Here is an 18,641-nt window from a genome sequence, read left to right as displayed (position 1 = left end):
AGTCAGCTTGTACAGACAGGAGCTTGATCCCAGTGACTTTGGTTGTGGCTAACAATCCGGAGCTAGTATGAGGAACAACATGGATTCTGCTGATAAAGGACTCTAACAATCAACAGCATCATTAAGCCTTTCACTACCACACTACAGAATGTTTTTAACCTTTTGTAGTGTGGTAGTGAAATGGTTAACCCTTTGTAGTGTGGTAGTGAAAGGGTTAACCCTTTGTAGTGTGGTAGTGCAAGGGTTAACCCTTTGTAGTGTGGTAGTGAACGGTTAACCTTCTGTAGTGTGGTAGTGAAAGGGTTAACCCTTTGTAGTGTGGTACTGAAAGGGTTAACCTTATGTAGTGTGGTGGTGAATGGGTTAACCTTATGTAGTGTGGTAGTGAATGGTTAATCTTCTGTAGTGTGGTAGTGAAAGGGTTAACCATCTGTATTGTGCTATTGAAAGGTTAACCTTCTGTAGTGTGGTAGTGAAAGGGTTATAGTATCGTATGCTCCGCTCTGTGTCTACTGGAATACATCCCTGTATCAGTACTAGCACTGAATAAATCTTCACATGCACCTATATACACCCACTCGCCTGGCCACACCCCATCCTCTCCTCTACATAAGCAGGGGTGTGGCCATACTAACAGCTCCTTCCTTGTTTTCACCACCATCAAGTGTCTGTGTACACCACTTGCGTTTAGTGAAGGAGCTACATTGAAGAGAAGGAGCTGCGTTGACATTATATCTTTATTTTCTCTCTCACTATTTTTCGAGGAAATACAGCGATAATGTCTTCGCCACCGGGGTGTCTAGAAGATGATGATCATTCTGACCTCCACCGGCATTTTCGTATTAGGGGCTTGCGTCGCTGGCCTAATCCCCGCCGACATTCCTCCAGCTCTGCAGTTGGACAGGTATTACCTCCGGCTCTGCAGTTGGATTTTGCTTGAGAGGCGCTCGGCCGTGTGAGGGCTAGCTGCCTCTCCGGGCGGGTGATGGTTTTGAGATGCAAGCGCCAGTTGTGTTGCTATGGGGGTAATGGCTGCACGACTTACGAAAGCCGGCTCCAGGCTGGTACCCTTTTTTGCTGCCTCTTAGCGGCGTGGAGAGGGTTCTGGTTTAACGCCCATGTTACATGAGCTCCTCATCTGGAGCTTTGTTACCTGGGACCGTATCCGAATCTGCGGTTCAATCCCCTGGATCTCTGGACAAACGGGTCCCCTCTGTCACCGTGCGGCCCCGTTTTTCAGTGGTGGGGAGGAGACTGGACCTACTGAGGACCGTGGTGGAGAGCCGCACGAAGGGCAAGCTGCTGGCCATCATGGGCAATACCAACCACCCTCTCCACCACACCCTGGTGGGGCAGAGCAGCAGTCGCAGCGGACGGCTCATCTCCCTGCACTCACGGACTGAGCGGCACAGGAGGTCCTTTGTCCCCACAGCCATCAGACTGTACAACAGCGTATTATAGTGCGGGGGACCTGACCTCTGACCCACACACCTGTTTTTACACCTGTTTTTACACCTGTTTTTTACACCTGTTTTTACACACTGTTTTTATACACCTGCTTTTATCTAATCACGCTTTTATTAATATTGATGGGTATGACTTAATTGAATTTTATCATGTACTTATTTTTAATTCATGATGCAGACATAACGTGTAATAACTGTATGGGAACGGTCAATGTCTGTATACTGTTGTGAGCTGCGAGAGATACCCTGAATTTCCCCAAGGGGATTAATAAAGTATCTATCTATCTATCTTTCAAGATGAAAATCACCCGGCGCGAGGGAGGTGAGTTTGGTGTTTCGTTATGAGAATACCTCCACGCTTAAGTCGGCTGCAGCCCATGAGGGACTTGTGCCGGCACCGCTGTGTCTGATAATCACCGTTCTGAAGACTGTGTTGACTTTTTTTCCTATTCTCTCTTCGGATGAGGAGAGGGACAGACAGCAGCTGTCTGAGTGTTGGCCTATATTGTGTTCTCACATTGTACAGTTTCGGTGGTAGCTGCTTAGCTTGTGTCCTAGCTGGGTTGAGCTACCTGTTAGCCAGTTAGCTGTTTAGCTACGACGCTAGCTCTGTACGCTTGCTCGGCTGGGAACGTTAGCCTGATGCTACCAGAGTTAGCTGTTAGCTTGTGCTACACCGTTGAACATTAGCCGTGAGAATAGCAGGCCATAGCACTCTGACTACGACGTCATTTTTGACAGAAGATGTAGTCGGCCATGCATCATGACCGGCTGTTGGAGGGGGGGGTCTCGCCGGAGCCTACGCTCCGGCCATAGCTTATTTTGCCCCGCCAGTGAGGGCCTTCGTCAATGTGGAGACCATCCTGTTGCGGTCTTCTCAGCCTGCGGTCATTGGTGCAGGTAAGGGTCCATTGGACATTTCCCCCCTCTTCCTTCCTTCCCCTCCTGAATGTTTTGTTAATAACGATGTTTTTTTCCAAAACGTATGTTGCTTCACTACATTTGGAGATACGACATGTGCTGTGTGTGAATTGTCTTGATCGCTGGTATAGCTTTCTCTCTACCTAGAAAACGGCGTTGTTTTTTACATGAGTAAAAATTAACTGGGTTTTTTGTTGTATGATGAGAGGTTGTCTGTGTTCATGTAACGTTAGATAACGTAGCTGAGCCGACTTTACCGTGCAAAGCTATGCATAGTGGCATGTGATCGAGGGATGAGTCCCTCTCTCAGCTTGTGATGACAATAAACAGGTGGCAAGTTTCACATATAAACAGGGCTGTACCTGTCAGGCCACGTGAGCGGATCGGCGCGGGCGAAAAATCCGCTCTTCGCTCTTTAAAGCTTGGTCTGCTCCGCTAATCGCTCATGTTGACCCCGCCCCCAAGTCGCTCTTTGCTCGCTCACTGCTCACCTTGAATCGAGCGCTCCCCGCTCCCCGCGCCACATCGCTCGGCAGATTTTTTTTTGGAGCATGGTGTAAATTAGCTCAAACTACAACAGTCTACACCCCCTGGGCCCCTTAACAATTGTTTGTATTGAGCCGCATTGTAATTGTACCCATTCTGCAATGTTAAATAACGTTGTTTATCCATTCACTAGCTCTATTAAGCGATGATAGCTAGCCTAGCCACAATGCTATGGTCGCTGCCATTAACGTTAGCATGTAAGCTAACGACAACAACAATGGCGTCAAAACTTTTTGGGACAGGATGTGAGTGACAAAGCCTGAACAGGATATCACAGGTTCACCCTTCTCATTGGTTGAAAATGGCCTTCATGTTTGTACATCGCCATCTGTTGCTTTGGCATTGTACTACATGTATATTACATCAGTGTTAAACCACTGTGTGAGCGGTCCGGAGCGGATTGGAGCGGAGGAGAACTCTCGCTCCGGATGTCATGCCGACCCATTTTAAAACCCACTCACGTCAAAACCGCCCGCTCCGCTCCCCATGCCGCTCACGCTCCGATCCGCTCACATGCACCTGTTCAAACAAGTCGTATCAGGGGTAAGGTGGTGAGGGGTGGTTTTTTCCCCGGTTTTCCCCTGCCCCCCCCCCCCCCCCCCCCTCAAACATGATTTTGTTTACAATATATTGTTTCACTATGTTTGTGTGGATACGGTGTAACCCCTCAGCTTCTGCTGGGGTTGTGCTCCTGCTTAGAGAGGCAATATTTTTCTGAAGATTGTTCAGGGGATGGCGGCGTGATTAGGACACGGGACTGGTTCTGGTCACGCCGGACCAGGTCAGTTAACCCGTTGTCCGCCGGGGCGCAGATCTGCTGTTCTGGTACCCTGAGGGACTTGTGCTTTTTCGGGGGGAAAATGCCGGGTCGGCCCGGGCGTTGCAGGGTTTGATGTTATGGAGATGTTCGTGATTATGTCACTGCGTGTTATCCTTCACTGTTGCTTGGTCCATATTGTGTTGTACCTTGCGCTGTGCTAAGGAGCCTGGTCCTTCTCCATTCTTTTTTCGCTCCTCTCTTCTCCTGCTTGGCGGGGCTGGGAGGGGGCTGTCGAGGTGGTTTTTGTGCAACCCCTCTGGCATCCCTGTGTATGTCCCGGTCCGCCGGGCCCAGGTCCGAATTTATTTTCGTCGACCTGTTGGCCTGGGTTAACCCCTTCTTGAAAACTGATACACTTGTACTGCTGTATAGCCAGTGTATCCGCAGTTGTGTTTTGGAGTTTTTTTCTTGGGGGGTTATAGGAACAACCGCCTCATGTTAGAACCAAGGTGGTGGTTGGTTTCCAGGTGTGTTGGTAGCGGAGTCAACTCTCGGGGTAGGCCGGGCTTGGCCCCGTCTGCTGTGAGTGTGCCCCCGAACCTTTCATGACGTCTGCCAATCATGTCAGCCTTCTCTGCCTCGGCCCCTCTAGAGGGTTTGGTTCTTTTTGTGGAGGCTGCGACATGGTGCTCAGCATACCAGCATACGCCCCTTCCGCCGGGGTGCTGTTTTCAGCAGACACCTTTGGCGCCTGTCTAGTCCGCAGTGCTCCAGCATCAGGTCGAGTGGCCTGTTGCCTGGATTGAGGGATCGACCTCTTTTGGGGGTTGTCTCCCCGGTGCACTGCCTGGTCCTGCTGTGGGTGTAGCCTCTTGAGTGATTCGGGGCGGCGTGCTGTAGGGGGGAAGGGCCTGCTCTTGGATGGGCCCTGTCCGAATACGCTGGCGATGTGGGGGGTGGTGTCACTAGTGACCGCCTGGTGGAGTCTCGATGCTGCAGCGTCGTTGGCCTCACCAGGCCCCCTTTTCCGGGGGGTCCAGTCCCTTCCTGGGGCTGGGTCCTCCTTCGCGCTCCGCTGCTACGGCCTTGCCACAGGGTTGGGTTTTTGCCCTTGACCCCGTGATATTAGGGGTTGTAACAGGGGTTTTGTTTCTTCCCGTTCGTTCCCTAGTGGCATGTGGGTTGCGCGTTTGTGTAGTCGTGGGTTCTTCTGTGGGAAGGTAAGTCCCACGGTCTGCTCACCCTGTGCGTTTGAGTTGCTAAACCCTCTTCGCACAGTCGGATCCGATTCCCTCCCGTCCTCCACTAGGGGGGTCCGGGGGGCTTGGGTCCTCCCCGGTTCTGATGGTGTGGGGGCCTCAGCGGGTACATTTGTCGAGCTTCCGCTCTGCTCAGCTCCTGTATTCCAGTAGACGCAGAGCGGAGCTATACGATACTATAGCGTACGGTTATATCTATAACCATAGTTATATGAGTATAGTGACGCTCTGCGTCGGACTCACTGAGGACCCCGTGGTCTTCGCCTTGGTGGTGAAAGTCTTGGGAAGGAGCTGTTAGTATGGCCACACCCCTGCTTATGTAGAGGAGCGGATGGGGGTGTGGCCAGGCGAGTGGGTGTATATAGGTGCATGTGAAGATTTATTCAGTGCTAGTACTGATACAGGGATGTATTCCAGTAGACGCAGAGCGTCTATGGTTATAGATATAACCGTACGTTAACCCTTATGTAGTGTGGTAGTGAAAGGGTTAACCGTCTGTATTGTGGTATTGAAGAGGGTTAACCCTGTGTAGTGTGGTAGTGAAAGGATTATGTTTCATTATGGCTTTCGCTCAGCATCATCTGCACTGTACTTCACTTCATGCACGTGCACTGAATAAAAAATTCCACCATGTACCTTTACATCCCAACATTTGTCTGGCCACACCCACATCCACTTACCTTCATAAGCAGGTGTGTGGTCACCTACTCGCCTCCTTCTTCACTTTCACCACAAGGAAGTGCCTTCGGTAGATCCCCACTTGACGAGGTTGTTAGTAGAAGAAAGTTGGAAAACAAAAGAACGGGAAGATACGTTGACATCATATCTTTATTTTCTCTCTCACTATTTCGAGAAAATACTGCGATATTGTCTTCGTTACTGAAGTGTCTGGAAGATGATGATCATTCTGACCTTCAACGGCTGTTTCGTATTAGGAGCTCACGCCGCTGACATGCTCCCCAGCTACAGTCCTCCTTGCTGCGGCTGGATGGGTTTGGCCCTCCGGCCATACAGCTGGACTGTGGGAAGCACCGACTGTTGTGGGAAGCGGTTGTTTCCAGGGTGGGGTACATACTGTTTTGCTTGCAAGCTCTGGTTGTTGTTGATGCTGTGGGGGTTAGCTGACAATTTTACGAAACACCGACTCCAGACTGGGGTCCTCTGCTCGGCTTAAACGGCGGTCGGAGGATCTTGGTCTGACGCCCATGATGGTCAATCTAGTGGGCCGCGACCAGGGCCTGGTGAACCCAGGATTCTCTGGACGAGCGGATGCTTCTCTGTCCCGTGCAGGCCCCATCTTTCACATAAAAGTGAAAGTACACCCTAACGAGGAAATGTGGGCATAGGATCTTCTTTATCGGGAGTTCCATGCTCAAAGTCGGCTGCAGCCCGAAATGGGAATTGTGCTGGCCCCGCTGTATGTCTGGATCACCGTTGAAAACTGTGTTTGACATTCTTTTTCTTTTCCCTCTTAAGGATGGGGAGGGACTTGGACAGCGGCCTGTCTGAAGTGTGGCTTGTTATGTCGTTGTGTACAGTTCAGGTGATAGCTGCTTAGCTGGCGTGCTAGTTGTGGCCTACTGTGTTAGCCAGTCAGCTGTTAGCTGCGGCGCTAGCTCGCTGTGTTTACCAGGCTAGTAAATGTTAGCTTGTTGCTATCAGTCGGACGGCTGTTAGCTTAATGCTACACTGTTGATACGATACTGTGACTATAACATGCCTTAAAACACTCTGACTACGACGTCATCTTTGACAGAGGATGTTAGTCGACCCTACACCCGGTTGCCAGTGCCAGCGAGGACTTCGTCAACATGGAGAACGGCGGCTGGGTGGCGTTGCGGACATACCCTCGTCACCGGCGCAGGAGGTGCTGGGTTCAACTCGGTGTCCCGTTAACCTGTGTTGCGGTTCTTTCGGCCTGCGTTCTGGGTGAAGGTAGGAGTCCCGACCAGACTTTAAACACTTCTTCTTTTCTTCCCTTCTAAATGTTTTGTAATAACGATGTTTCCAAAACATGTGTTGCTGCAATACATTGAGGATACGACGCGTGTTGTGTGTGAATTGTCTTGTCGCTGGTATAGCTTCTCTCTGCAGTGAATCGGCGTTGTTTTTTACGTGTGTAAAAATGAACTGGTTTGGTTGTGATGAGAACATGTGTGTTCATGTAACGTTGTACTTGTACCGTGGGTGAACTCACAACTAAGAGGGTTAATTAAACCTGTAAAGCTATGCTTAGTGACATGTGATTGAGGAATGAATCTTTTTCTCAGCCTGTGATGACAATGAACAGTATGTTCGCACATTAACAGAGGTGCCTGTTCGCCTTGGTCGTATCAAGGGTAAGATAAGAGGGGTGTCCCCCCGGTTTCCCTGGGGCTTCCCCCCCCTCCTCTCAGACATGTTGGTTACAATATATTGTGTCACTGTGTTTGTGGGGATACGATGTAACCCTCAGCTTAATTGCTGGGGTTGTGCTTTCTGCTTGAGAAACTATTTTTTCCTAAAGAAAATATTGTTTGGTCACTTATCATGTGTGCTTAGCAAGGCCTGTGGCCAATACATAATCGAGGATTCTGTATTCTCTCGTTATGAAAAACGGCGTTCCTCAGTAAGAGTACTTTACCATTTTTTGTTATGATGAAGGGTTGTGTGTGCCTTGTGATCTACAACTGGGTTAGGTTTGGCCCACAGAATCACATGTGTAAGTCTGGTACCGGGGCTCTTAAGGGGCCCTCTCTGTTCTGTGTTTTTTCCTTAGTAAAAATCAGATAGCAGGTTAGCACATGAGCTATGTGAGGCTGTTCGATGCTTCATGTAGCAGGCTATGACTGTGTCATGCTCTACTTGTCATTACATCGTATCATGGGTGTGGGGTCGTAAAGGGGTGAACTGGTAATCCTTCCCTCCCCTTTTCTGATTGGTCAGGGGTTAAAACCTCCTGTCCTTCAAGGTTCCTGTCACGTTGCTGTTCGGCACATTACAGGGTAAGAGGGGGGGGGTGGGTTTCCTGGTCCCACGCCCTGGAAGATTGGGCGTGTGCACCGCGGAAATAGTGCTGTACATAGTGCTGGCTCAGGGTATTTCTGTTAAGAATCACGCAGGGGCTAAGTGCGCCTTGGTTGCTCGTTATTAAAACAGCGTTTTTATAGGGCAACTGGGATGGAGTTTTGTCTCTTCCGAGTGCCAGTTTACTAGGTTGTCTCGATGAATTCTCGTTCATATCTGGGGGATGTTAACGGAATAGATCAGAACATAGGTAGAGGGGACTCACGCCCTTGGGGTGGGCCACTGAGCGCGGTACAAATGGGACCGTCTGGGTGGCGCCCTCTTTTCATGTTTTAGATCGACACGCATACCTACCCCCTCTTCTGAAGTGGGCATGTCGGCGTGGTTAGGGCACGGGACTGGTCTGGTCGCGCTGGTCCAGGTCAGTTAACCTGTTGTCCGCCGGGGCTGCAGATCTGCTGTTCTGGTACCCTGAGGGACTTGTGCTTTTTTCCGGGGGGGAAATGCCGGGTCGGCCCGGGTGTCACAGGGTTAGGCGTTATGGAGACCCTTTGTTGGGTACATGTTGTACTCTGCCCTATCGTAATGGCTTACGGCCATACCAACCTGTACACGCCCGATCTCGTCCGATCTCGGAAACTAAGCAGGTTCGGTCCTGGTTAGTACTTGGTTGGGAGACCGCCTGGGAATACCAAGTGCGGTGAGCTTAGGGCTGGTTCTCCATTCTTTTCGCTCCTCTCTCACACGTGGCGAAGAGGGGGCTGTTGGGGTGGTCTTTGGACCTCCTCTGGTAACCCTGTGCTTCCCGAGCCGCCGGGCCCGGTCCGAAGTAATGTTTCGTCGACCCGTAGGCCTGGAATAACCCTTTTTTTTTTTAAACTGAAACACTTGTACTGCGGTATAGCCAGTGTATACCCGCAGGTGTGTTTTGGAGTTTTTTCTTGAGGGGTTATAGGAACAACCACCGTCTGTGTACCGAGAGGGTGGTTGATTCCGCCGGGGGGGCTGTTTTCAGTTGACTCCTTTGGCGCCTGTCTCGTCCGCAGTGCTCCAGGCTCAGGTTACAGCCTGCTGCCTGGTTTCCCCGGTGCGCTGCCTGCTTCCGTTGGTTGGACTTTTTTGAGTACTTACGGCCATGCTGACTGCCTGTTCTGCAGGGTCAGTGTGCCAGGCGGTGTACTATTGGGGGGAAAGGGCCCGCTCTTGGAGGGGCCCTATCCGAATACGCTGGCGATGTGGGGCGCGGTGTCACTAAGTGACCACCTGGTGGGGTCTTGATCCCTGGCGTCATTGACCTCTCCGGGCCCCCTTTTTCCAGGGGATCCAGTCCCTTCAGTGGGTCTGGGTCTTCCTTCGCGCTCCGCTGCTACAGCCTTGCCACGGGGTTGGGTTTGCTCTTGACCCCGTGATTTTGGGGGCAGTAACGAGGGTTGTTCCTTCCGTTCCTTCCCTGGTGGCATGCGGGTTGTGCGTGTGCGTAGTCGTGGGGTCAAGCCACGGTCTGCTCACCCTGTGCGTTGAGTTGCTTGAGTTCCTCTTCGCACGGTCGGATCCGTCTCCCTCCCGTAAGCCTCCAATAGGGAGGGTATCCTCCATTAGGGAGGGTCGGGGGGCTCGGTCCTCCCCGGTCTGATGGTTGTGGGGGGCCTCAGCGGGGTACATTTGTCGAGCTATGGCTCCCGCTCAGCTCCTCTTGTGCAGATGATGCTGAGCAAACGCCATAATGAAACAGAACGTAAGGTTATGTATATAACCAAGTTCTGTGAATTATGGCGACGCTCAGCATCAGACGCCGCTGCGGCCCTTGATCTCGCCTTGTGGTGAAAGTTTGGGAAGGAGGCGAGTAGGTGACCACACACCTGCTTATGAAGGTAAGCGGATGGGGGTGTGGCCAGACGAATGTTGGGATGTAAAGGTACATGGTGGAATTTTTTATTCAGTGCACGTGCACGAAGTGAAGTACAGTGCAGATGATGCTGAGCGTCGCCATAATTCACAGAACTTGGTTACATACATAACCTTACGTTAACCTTCTGTAGTGTGGTAGTGAAAGGGTTAACCCTCTGTAGTGTGGTAGTGAAAGGGTTAACCCTTTGTAGTGTGGTAGTGAAAGGGTTAACCTTCTGTAGTGTGGTAGTGAAAGGGTTAACCGTCTGTATTGTGGTATTGAAAGGTTACCCTTCTGTTACATCCCAATGTATATATTCCCCAGTCTGGCCTTTGTTGCTTCAATGCAAATTGACTGGTAAAGCCCAAGAGGTTTGTTCAACACTTTCCCTAGAAGATAGTCTATTGTATGATACTGTGAAGGCTGCCATCCTTCGTGCATATGAGCTTGTGCCCGAAGCTTATAGGCAGAGGTTTCGCAGTCACAAGAGAGCTGTCAACCAGACCTTTGTAGAGTTTGCTAGAGAGAAGGGAACTCTCTTTGATAAATGGTGTGCAGCAAGCAAGGCCTCAGATCTTAACCCTCTCAGAGAACTCATTCTATTAGAAGAGTTTAAGAATCGTTTGCCAGAGCGTATTGTCATTTACCTGAGTGAGCAGAAAGTGTCCACTCTGCAGCAGGCTGCTGTATTAGCTGATGAGTTTGCGCTAACCCATAAAACTGTTTGTAGATAGGCGTGACTCGTTTCTCCCCCATGATTTCTCTCAGAAGCATTCTGTCCCCAACCATTCAGAATTCACACACCCCCGACCAAAAATGTCACCTCCACGCTCAAAAGAGGAGCGGACATGTTACTACTGTCATAAATCTTGTCATGTTATTTCTGACTGTTTAACATTGAAACGTAAGCAGCAACCGTCCTCTCAGAACTTTAGGCAACCCAAAGGGGTTGGTCTGATTAAAATGGCACCTGATTCCGATCGACAGATGCACACTGATCAGGATGTTCTCGACCCTTGTTCCAGGCCAGACAGCTGATTGTCAAAATGCATTTGATGGTGTTAAAGCTCTCTTATGCAGTTCCCCTGTTCTCTCTGCTCCAGATTTCTCCCTGCCATTCCAGCTGGAGGTGGATGCCAGCGGGGTGGGAGCTGGAGGAGCGTTATTACAGGAGGATCACGATGGTGTCAGTCACCCGGTTTGTTATTTTTCCCGGAAATTTAACAAACATCAACTAAACTATTCCACTATTGAAAAGGAGACTTTGGCTATGTTGTATGCGTTGCAACATTTTGAGGTGTATGTCGGTTCGAGCGTGTTACCAGTGGTAGTATACACCGACCACAACCCATTGGTATTTCTGTCGCGGATGTACAACCACAATCAGCGCCTCATGCGTTGGGCGCTCATAGTGCAAAATTATAACCTCAACATAAAGCATAAGAAGGGGTCTGAGAATGTGTTGGCGGATGCTCTATCTCGGAGTTAAATCTCTCGTGCGGTCGACTTGTTTGTTGACTGGTTCATTGTTGTACCGACTGCTTATTTTGTTTTTTTCATAGCTCTTTACTTTGAAAAAAACATGTTTTGTTGGTGTTATGTGTTATGTGTCAGACATGTTTTTGTCTTATGTATGGGGGTGTTACATCCCAATGTATATATTCCCCAGTGTGTGTCTCAATCAACACCACCCAATCATGGATCACCACACACCTGTTAAAACATGGCTTCTCACTTCAGTCTCTCTCTCTCTCTGGCATGAGGCTAGGCCTATTGTTACTTTGTGACATTGACGTTGACATTTGCATTACGTTTATTGGCCTTTGTGCTTAGTGGAAATTGCCTTGTGTGTGTATGGCCACAGAGAGAGCATTGTTAGCTATAGTTTGTTTTTGTATATAGTCTGCCTTTGTTGTATGTATCATTAATGTGTTTTTCTCTCTTTTCTCAGGAAGCACAGATGGGGTGAGCTGCCATTTCCTTTGGATATTGTTTTCTCCTGTTTTGGTTAGGTAAGGGTAGTTTAGGTAATGTAATTTCTTTGACCATAGATTAGATTGGTTTATTTGGAGTATAGTGGTGTTTGTTTGTTGTTTTGGCCTGGGCTCACCCTTGAGCTACATGTGCTTCCTTTGCATCTCAATAAATATCATTGTTGTTTACAAACGTGGTCCATCTTTTCTGTCAACCAACTGTTATGTTACAGCCCTTTACCCTTAGACACACAGGGGTCGTAACACCTTCTGTAGTGCGGTAGTGAAAGGGTTAACATTCTGTAGTGTGGTAGTGCAAGGGTTAACCTTCTGTAGTGTGGTAGTGAATGGTTAACCTTCTGTAGTGTGGTAGTGAAAGGGTTAACCTTCTGTAGTGTGGCAGTGAAAGGGTTAACCCTTTGTAGTATGGCAGTGAAAGGGTTAACCTGCTGTAGTGTGGACATGAAAGGGTTAACCCTTTGTAGTGTGGTAGTGAAAGGGTTAACCTTCTGTAGTGTGGTAGTGCAAGGGTTAAGTAAGAAATAGGGCTAGGGTTCCAAAAATCAGAACTATCCCTTTTGGTGGTCTGGTTCCAGATGCTTTATATCTATCCAAGCAACTAGACAGCAATACTTACCAAGTTTCACTTTATAAAAGTGGTGTTTACAACAAGAAGCATGCTCTATGTCTCGGAGCAAACAAAAGTTAAATTATCCTGTCCTGGCATAGCGACACAGTACAGGGAGTCCCTCTTTACAAGTGTGTTTATGAGCCAGTTGAATTTCTCTGTAACGTTTTGTTCCAAAAGCTCTTTCCCTCATTGAATCAAGGGAAGTAAAGGCAGAGTTAGAGAGTGATTGAGATGGTGAATAGGAAGAAGAGAGAGAGGGACGAGCTGCTCCTAAAACTGAAATCCTAGAAAGTAGAAAACACGTTGACCTTGGACACCCAATATTGCCTTTAATATTCACGCGCCTGGCGTACTACTAAACCAATCCTTTTTGCTTAATTTATTGCCTTGTATACTGAAATATGAGGACATACTGTTAAAGAAACAGCCTACTTTTGATACTTTAGTAGGTAGTGGCTTTACAACTGCAAATATATGGACTGTCCAAAGAATTTCTAAACAGATTTATAGACCTGGGTCACATGATAGTTTTAAGACCGCCTCGTTCCGGACAAATATTTGCCTGTGGTCTTTTACTATAGGAGTTTCTCAAGGTAGCGGGTTTATGGTTCCACTTATTCAATTGGTCTGATATTTGTCGGGAGCAGAGTTGAGCATAATTAAATGACATCTGCGTTTTTACATTTGAGAAGAAATAGGAAAAAAGTAATGGATACAACACTGTGTACCTAATGCAAAAAAAAAATTCCAGGAAAGGGTTAATTGCATTTGAAGACCAGTCTAGAGTCCAGGCACGTTGGAACTTTAAATCGGTAGGGGGTGCGGCCTTTGAGCCGCCGCGGGGGGGTCGCCAGATGATAAAAAAAATAATAATAATAAATGTCATTTTTTTTTATTTTTTTTTTTGCAGTCAGGCCACTGAACTTACATTAGAAGCAGGCCAGGCCAGTGTTTCTAGTTGCACCAGCGCAATAGTTAGATAACCTAGGTGGGGAACAACCAGGAGATCACTGCAACTCATACAAGTTGGAGAACTATCTCTCTCTCTCTCTCTCTTGCTCTCACACACACACAAAGGGAGCCACATGTGATTGGTGGAGGCGGGACCCTTACAAAAAACTGCTAATCATTGACACATGCTAGCATGTAATAATCCCCCCCAGAAAAATCTACTTTGCATTTGATATATTGCAAATATATGCCATCACACACACTGGCATTTAAAGGGTTAAAATTATTAAATGAATATGTGGTGTTATGATCAGGGCTGAAGTTGAATACAATATTGTATTTATCAATTACAAAAAAACTGAAAACCCATAAAAATCTGTGTTGTTGCTAATCATACATAATGCTAGCCTGTTTTTTAACAATAATTTGTGATGCCATCACAAACACTGGCATTTAAAGGGTACAAATAAAAAAGTCCTGCACCAGAATGCAGGAAATGAAGTCATTGTAACAAAGAAAATCCTGGTGGGGGACCCCCAGACCCCCTGCTTAAAAAGTGGCCTGACAGATTTTTTTTTTTTTTTTTGCAATAACGGCTGCAGCACCCCCCGCACCCCCCCTTCCAACGTGCCTGCTCGAGTCAACGATGCGGAGCTGAGAGGATGATGTTAGGAAACAAAAATTGTCAAAACAACAGACATAATACGCTATTGGAATTATATACTCATGAATACCTGAGTTACCCTGGAGTTCTCGTGTTTTTAACGTTTTATTGATGGTTAAAATTAAAACAAAGATTATCAACCAACGAGAATCAAGGGATACCATGTCAGAGCAACTGTGCCGTTTGTCCGAAGATTGGCAAGGCTTATCTTTGCTTTGGGTTATTGTAGTAGTTACCATGGAAATTAGTAAAGAATATGTATTCTTATACATAAGTAACCCCCTCCAATGTGCAGTTCCCCCCCACCCGCCTACCCACCCCCATCCCCCCCCCCACCCCACCCACCCAACCACCTCCAATGTACAGTTTCCCCCCCCCACCCCACCTCCTCCAATGTACAGATTCTTCCCCCTCAAATGTATATATACTCTTTTTGTACTCTGGTATGTCATAAATGTCTAAATGGAACAGTAGGCCTACTGTCTACCTGTATGTCATGTATGTCATATATGTTATGATGAATTGAAAATGGAGGACCCTGATGTAAACAAGACGCAAGTCTTTCTCTGGTCTGCATCCCCTTAACAATTGTGTGTATTGAGCTGTAGGCTACTGTATTGTACCCATTCTGCAATCTGTTAATAACATTTTTCAATCAATCAATACTGTTACAACCAATAGCATTTATCGGTTGTAACAGTATAAGAATGAAATAATCTATACCTCCATCAAAGATCATGAACCTACACAATATGTTTTAGCTGTAATACTTAGTTTTGACTGTGACAACAGTAACATTATAAAATGACCCAAGTTTGTTTTTACTGTTGCAAGGTTAGCTAATGCGATGTTAGCTAATGCGATGTTAGCTAATGCGATGTTAGCTAATGCAATGTTAGCTAATGCAATGTTTGCTAATGCAATAGTTGACAGGAAATACATTTGTGTCCAAACTGTTCCCTAGCAACATAATTCCAGTGAAACCATCTATATGGTTCTCTGTCTCAAGGGTTTAATTGACCTATTTCAAGCCCCACCCTCTTTTCTTGATTCTCCAATCACAACTGTTGCTTTTTGTTCGTCCGAGGGAAGCAACAGTTGTGATTGGGGGATTCAAGAAAAAAGGACAGGGCTTGAGATAGGTCAATTAACGTCATGAGAATACTATGAATAGATACAGACTTAGAAAAATCTCCCAACTTACTGTGGACATCAGGATTGCTGTGAGTGTCATATTCACAGGGCTCTGTGGGACAAAAGAAAGAAAGAAAGGGATACAAAAAGAGATGGTTGATTAAGTTGTTTTCTTTTCACATAATTAAGTTTATAGATCAATCAATGCTTCCCATTGATCTAACCAAAGGAACAATACAATTGTCAGTGGTGCTTCCCCTCTGAGCACACAAAAAGAGACAGTGTTGAGAGGATGACACCCTCAGAGCTTTGCGGGCCCAACGGACCACAGTGAAATAGCATGAATGTGTGTGTGTGTGTGTGTGTGTGTGTGTGTGTGTGTGTGTGTGTGTGTGTGTGTGTACCCATGTGCATGCTCAACTCATGCATGTTTAATTAAAGCCATGCATGTCTTCTAATGATTGTTTACAATTTTGTTCATCAGCGTGCATCCGTTAAACATGCACATTGTATTTATGGATCTGTTTCGTAACTGGGGTCGCAGCTTTGCACAGTCTGTGTGAGCCACGCAGATATATATATATACACTGTACATCTGCACAGATGTGTTACTTAATAAGTGAAAGGTGCTGCCTTTGTTCTCTTTCCCGTGAACCCCCCCTCTCACCCGCTCTGTTTCTGGACAGTTTATCCCTTACAGGGTTGGATCACGGAGAGGCATTCTATTCCAAGTGCAGAATGAGAGACATGTGACTGGAGGATCACACGGCTCGCTGGGTCCAGCCAGCCAGATGCCTCCCTCAGACCTCCCCCTCAATCCTCCAGAGTGACTCAGCATAAGTGGTCCCGAGGCGCCGCAGATGTACGTCTATGTTCCATTGATCTAAAAGATTCCTATGATCTCACGTGGTAACCTACTGTACATGATAATGGTGACAATCTGTTGTCACTGATAAACGGCGTGCTTGGTGGGGGCTAGTTTTATAGGCTCCGGGTGTAGCCAGGGGAGACGGTACCGGAGCTTGCACTGGAGAGTTGGACGAGGCTTTGATGAAGCCTTGTGCCGTCACTGTGTTGGACTTTAAACATGTATAACAAAACATGAGCAAAACCCTTTCATCACAACACCAGCGTCTCCAGAGCTGGCCCAAGGCAACAGAAGAGGCCTGAAGGGTATCGGTAACTTTACTACAAAATCACTGGTCAGTTGAGGACAGAAAGGCAGATATTTAGAAACTGCTGGTCTCTGAAGCTGCTCAGTAGACAGCTGTGGGGAAGCCAAAACTGGAAAAACTGAAAAGAGCGAAGAGATTAAATCCCCTCCATCAGATTTGGCAGTCTCTTGAGGAGGGTTTACTGTCTGAAAAAGAAAAGAGAAATTCCACTTTCGTCAAACTCACTGAGAGGGACAATTATCGCTCTAATATTATGTTTGCAAAGACATTTGTAATTGTAAGTGACGCAAACCCTATACAGTATCACCATCTGTTTCAGTGCTGAGGTGCTCAATCTACAAATTTGACTCGGTTGTCACTGTGATCTTTTGTTAAACCTGATTCAAAAGCCTGATATCTAATTGCTATGCAGTTACTGGACTACTATTCAGAAATCACATTTGCAGGGAGCCTTTCATTTATTGGGGATTTCTGAATGTAAGCTCAAACAGACTTCCAGCAATAAATAAAAACTCCCTCTGTGCGCCTGGCAGGCTTTGTGCTCAGCTCTGGCATCTGGCCTGTGGTATCTCCCGAGGGCTTGTAGAGGAGTAAGCACAACAGATGGGACATTTGAAAAGAGTTGGCTAGTACACAGTGACCTTCCCAGCAAACATTTGGATGTTCATTGATGTTGCCGTCTACTGGCCGCTGAGCCAGGGTGTCCAACCAGCAGTGAAAAAAGAGGTAAAAATAGTTTTAGGTCAGTCTTTGGAAACAGCACGGCACAGGACAAGAAGGCCCTACAGAGAGTGGTGCGCTCAGCCGAGCGTACCACGGGTATTGCACTACCACCCCTGCAGGTCCTATACAACAAGAGGTGCAAATCCAGAGCCTGCAGAATAATGAAAGACCCTCACCACCCCAACAACAACCTGTTCAAGCTGCTGCGGTCAGGCAAATGCCTGCGAACACCAGCAACTAGGACAGAGAGACTTCGGCTCAGCTTCTTCCCCCAGGCGATCAGAGCCTTGAACACTGAACTCTCCACACACAAGCACACATGAGCACACACACAACACACACACTGTACACGCTCACACATTAGCAGCCACTTTAACATGAGCACACACACACACTCATGCTGCACACGCTCACACTTATGGTCACTTTAGAAAAGAAAAGGTCACTTTAAGAATAGTATAGTATAACTTGAGATTGTATAATATAGCATTGTATAGCAGTGTACATAAAGACCCAGTGCCTCATCCGTAGCTAACAGTGTATTGCACTACCACAGGACCTAGCATGTCCTACCATGCTCTGTAAATAACTCATGTACATATACCGATATGTCCTACTTTGTTTACTTGTTTTATTGCACAATGTCGTTCTATTGGATACTTATTACTATTGTATTATGCACAATCGTTGCGGGCAAGACCCCCCGCATTTCATTGTATACTTGTATGCCGTGAAAAATAAAACTCTTGACTTGACTTGACTTGACTTGACTTATCTTTCAGCGTTGTTTAAATGGTTTAATGGATTTCAAATGCAGGCCAAGAATGCAACTGCTTAAAAAATTGGTACACCAAAAGCACCTTAAAATCTTCAGGTAAATGTCTGTTACATTTGGGTTGTAATGTGACATCAGTTGGCCTGGTGTTTTGGTATGAGGAATAATGAAGTACATGATGTGAGGGACAATGAGGTACATGATGTGAGGGATAACGAGGTCCATATATTCACACTACCATGTGCAGCGGGATGACCTTGTGGTAAGAGAGGCCTGAAGGTCGCAGGTTCAAAGTGAGAAATAAAGAGAGAGGCATATATAGTATACACACAATGGCAGCACACAAAGACGTTGTGGCTGGACACCTGCAAAGAAATATTGGGAAAGAAGAAGACAAAACACAAGGAATGGGTCTCAATGGAAACACTCCAGAAACTGAAAGAAAGAAAGGAGAGGAAAGAGCAACTGAACACAAGCAAAACAAGATCAGCAAAAGCAAAGGCACAGGAAGAATACACCCAAGCCAATAAGGAGAGTGAAGAGTAGCATTAAGAAGGATAAAAGAGATCACATAGACAACCTAGCCAAACAAGCGGAAACAGCGGCAGGGCAAGGCAACATGAAAGACCTCTATATGATCACTAGGAAGTTAGCAGGCAAGACGGACAAACCGGTAAAAGACAAACAGGGAAACCTACTTACAACAACAGAGGAGCAGCGAAGAAGATGGGCTGAACATTTCAAAGAACTACTGAACCAACCAGCCCGA

At 47.1% G+C, this 18,641-nt stretch overlaps 1 protein-coding gene across 1 annotated transcript in view; it reads right to left on the bottom strand.

Annotated features, from left to right (window-relative positions):
- The window catches only part of mlphb (melanophilin b), a 251,531-nt gene that overhangs the window by 95,343 nt on the left and 137,547 nt on the right, over window positions 1-18,641 (bottom strand). Inside the window, exon 5 of the mRNA XM_084311402.1 lies at window positions 15,270-15,311. Coding sequence (XP_084167528.1) covers window positions 15,270-15,311 — 42 coding nt within the window. The remainder of the gene's footprint in view (window positions 1-15,269; window positions 15,312-18,641) is intronic.

Source organism: Notolepis coatsorum, assembly GCF_963971535.1.
Source record: "Notolepis coatsorum genome assembly, chromosome: 3".
In the NCBI taxonomy this organism is placed as follows: Eukaryota; Metazoa; Chordata; class Actinopteri; order Aulopiformes; family Paralepididae; genus Notolepis; species Notolepis coatsorum.
The sequence above is the reverse complement of the archived record's forward strand: the minus strand, read 5'-3'. Positions and strand labels throughout refer to the sequence as shown.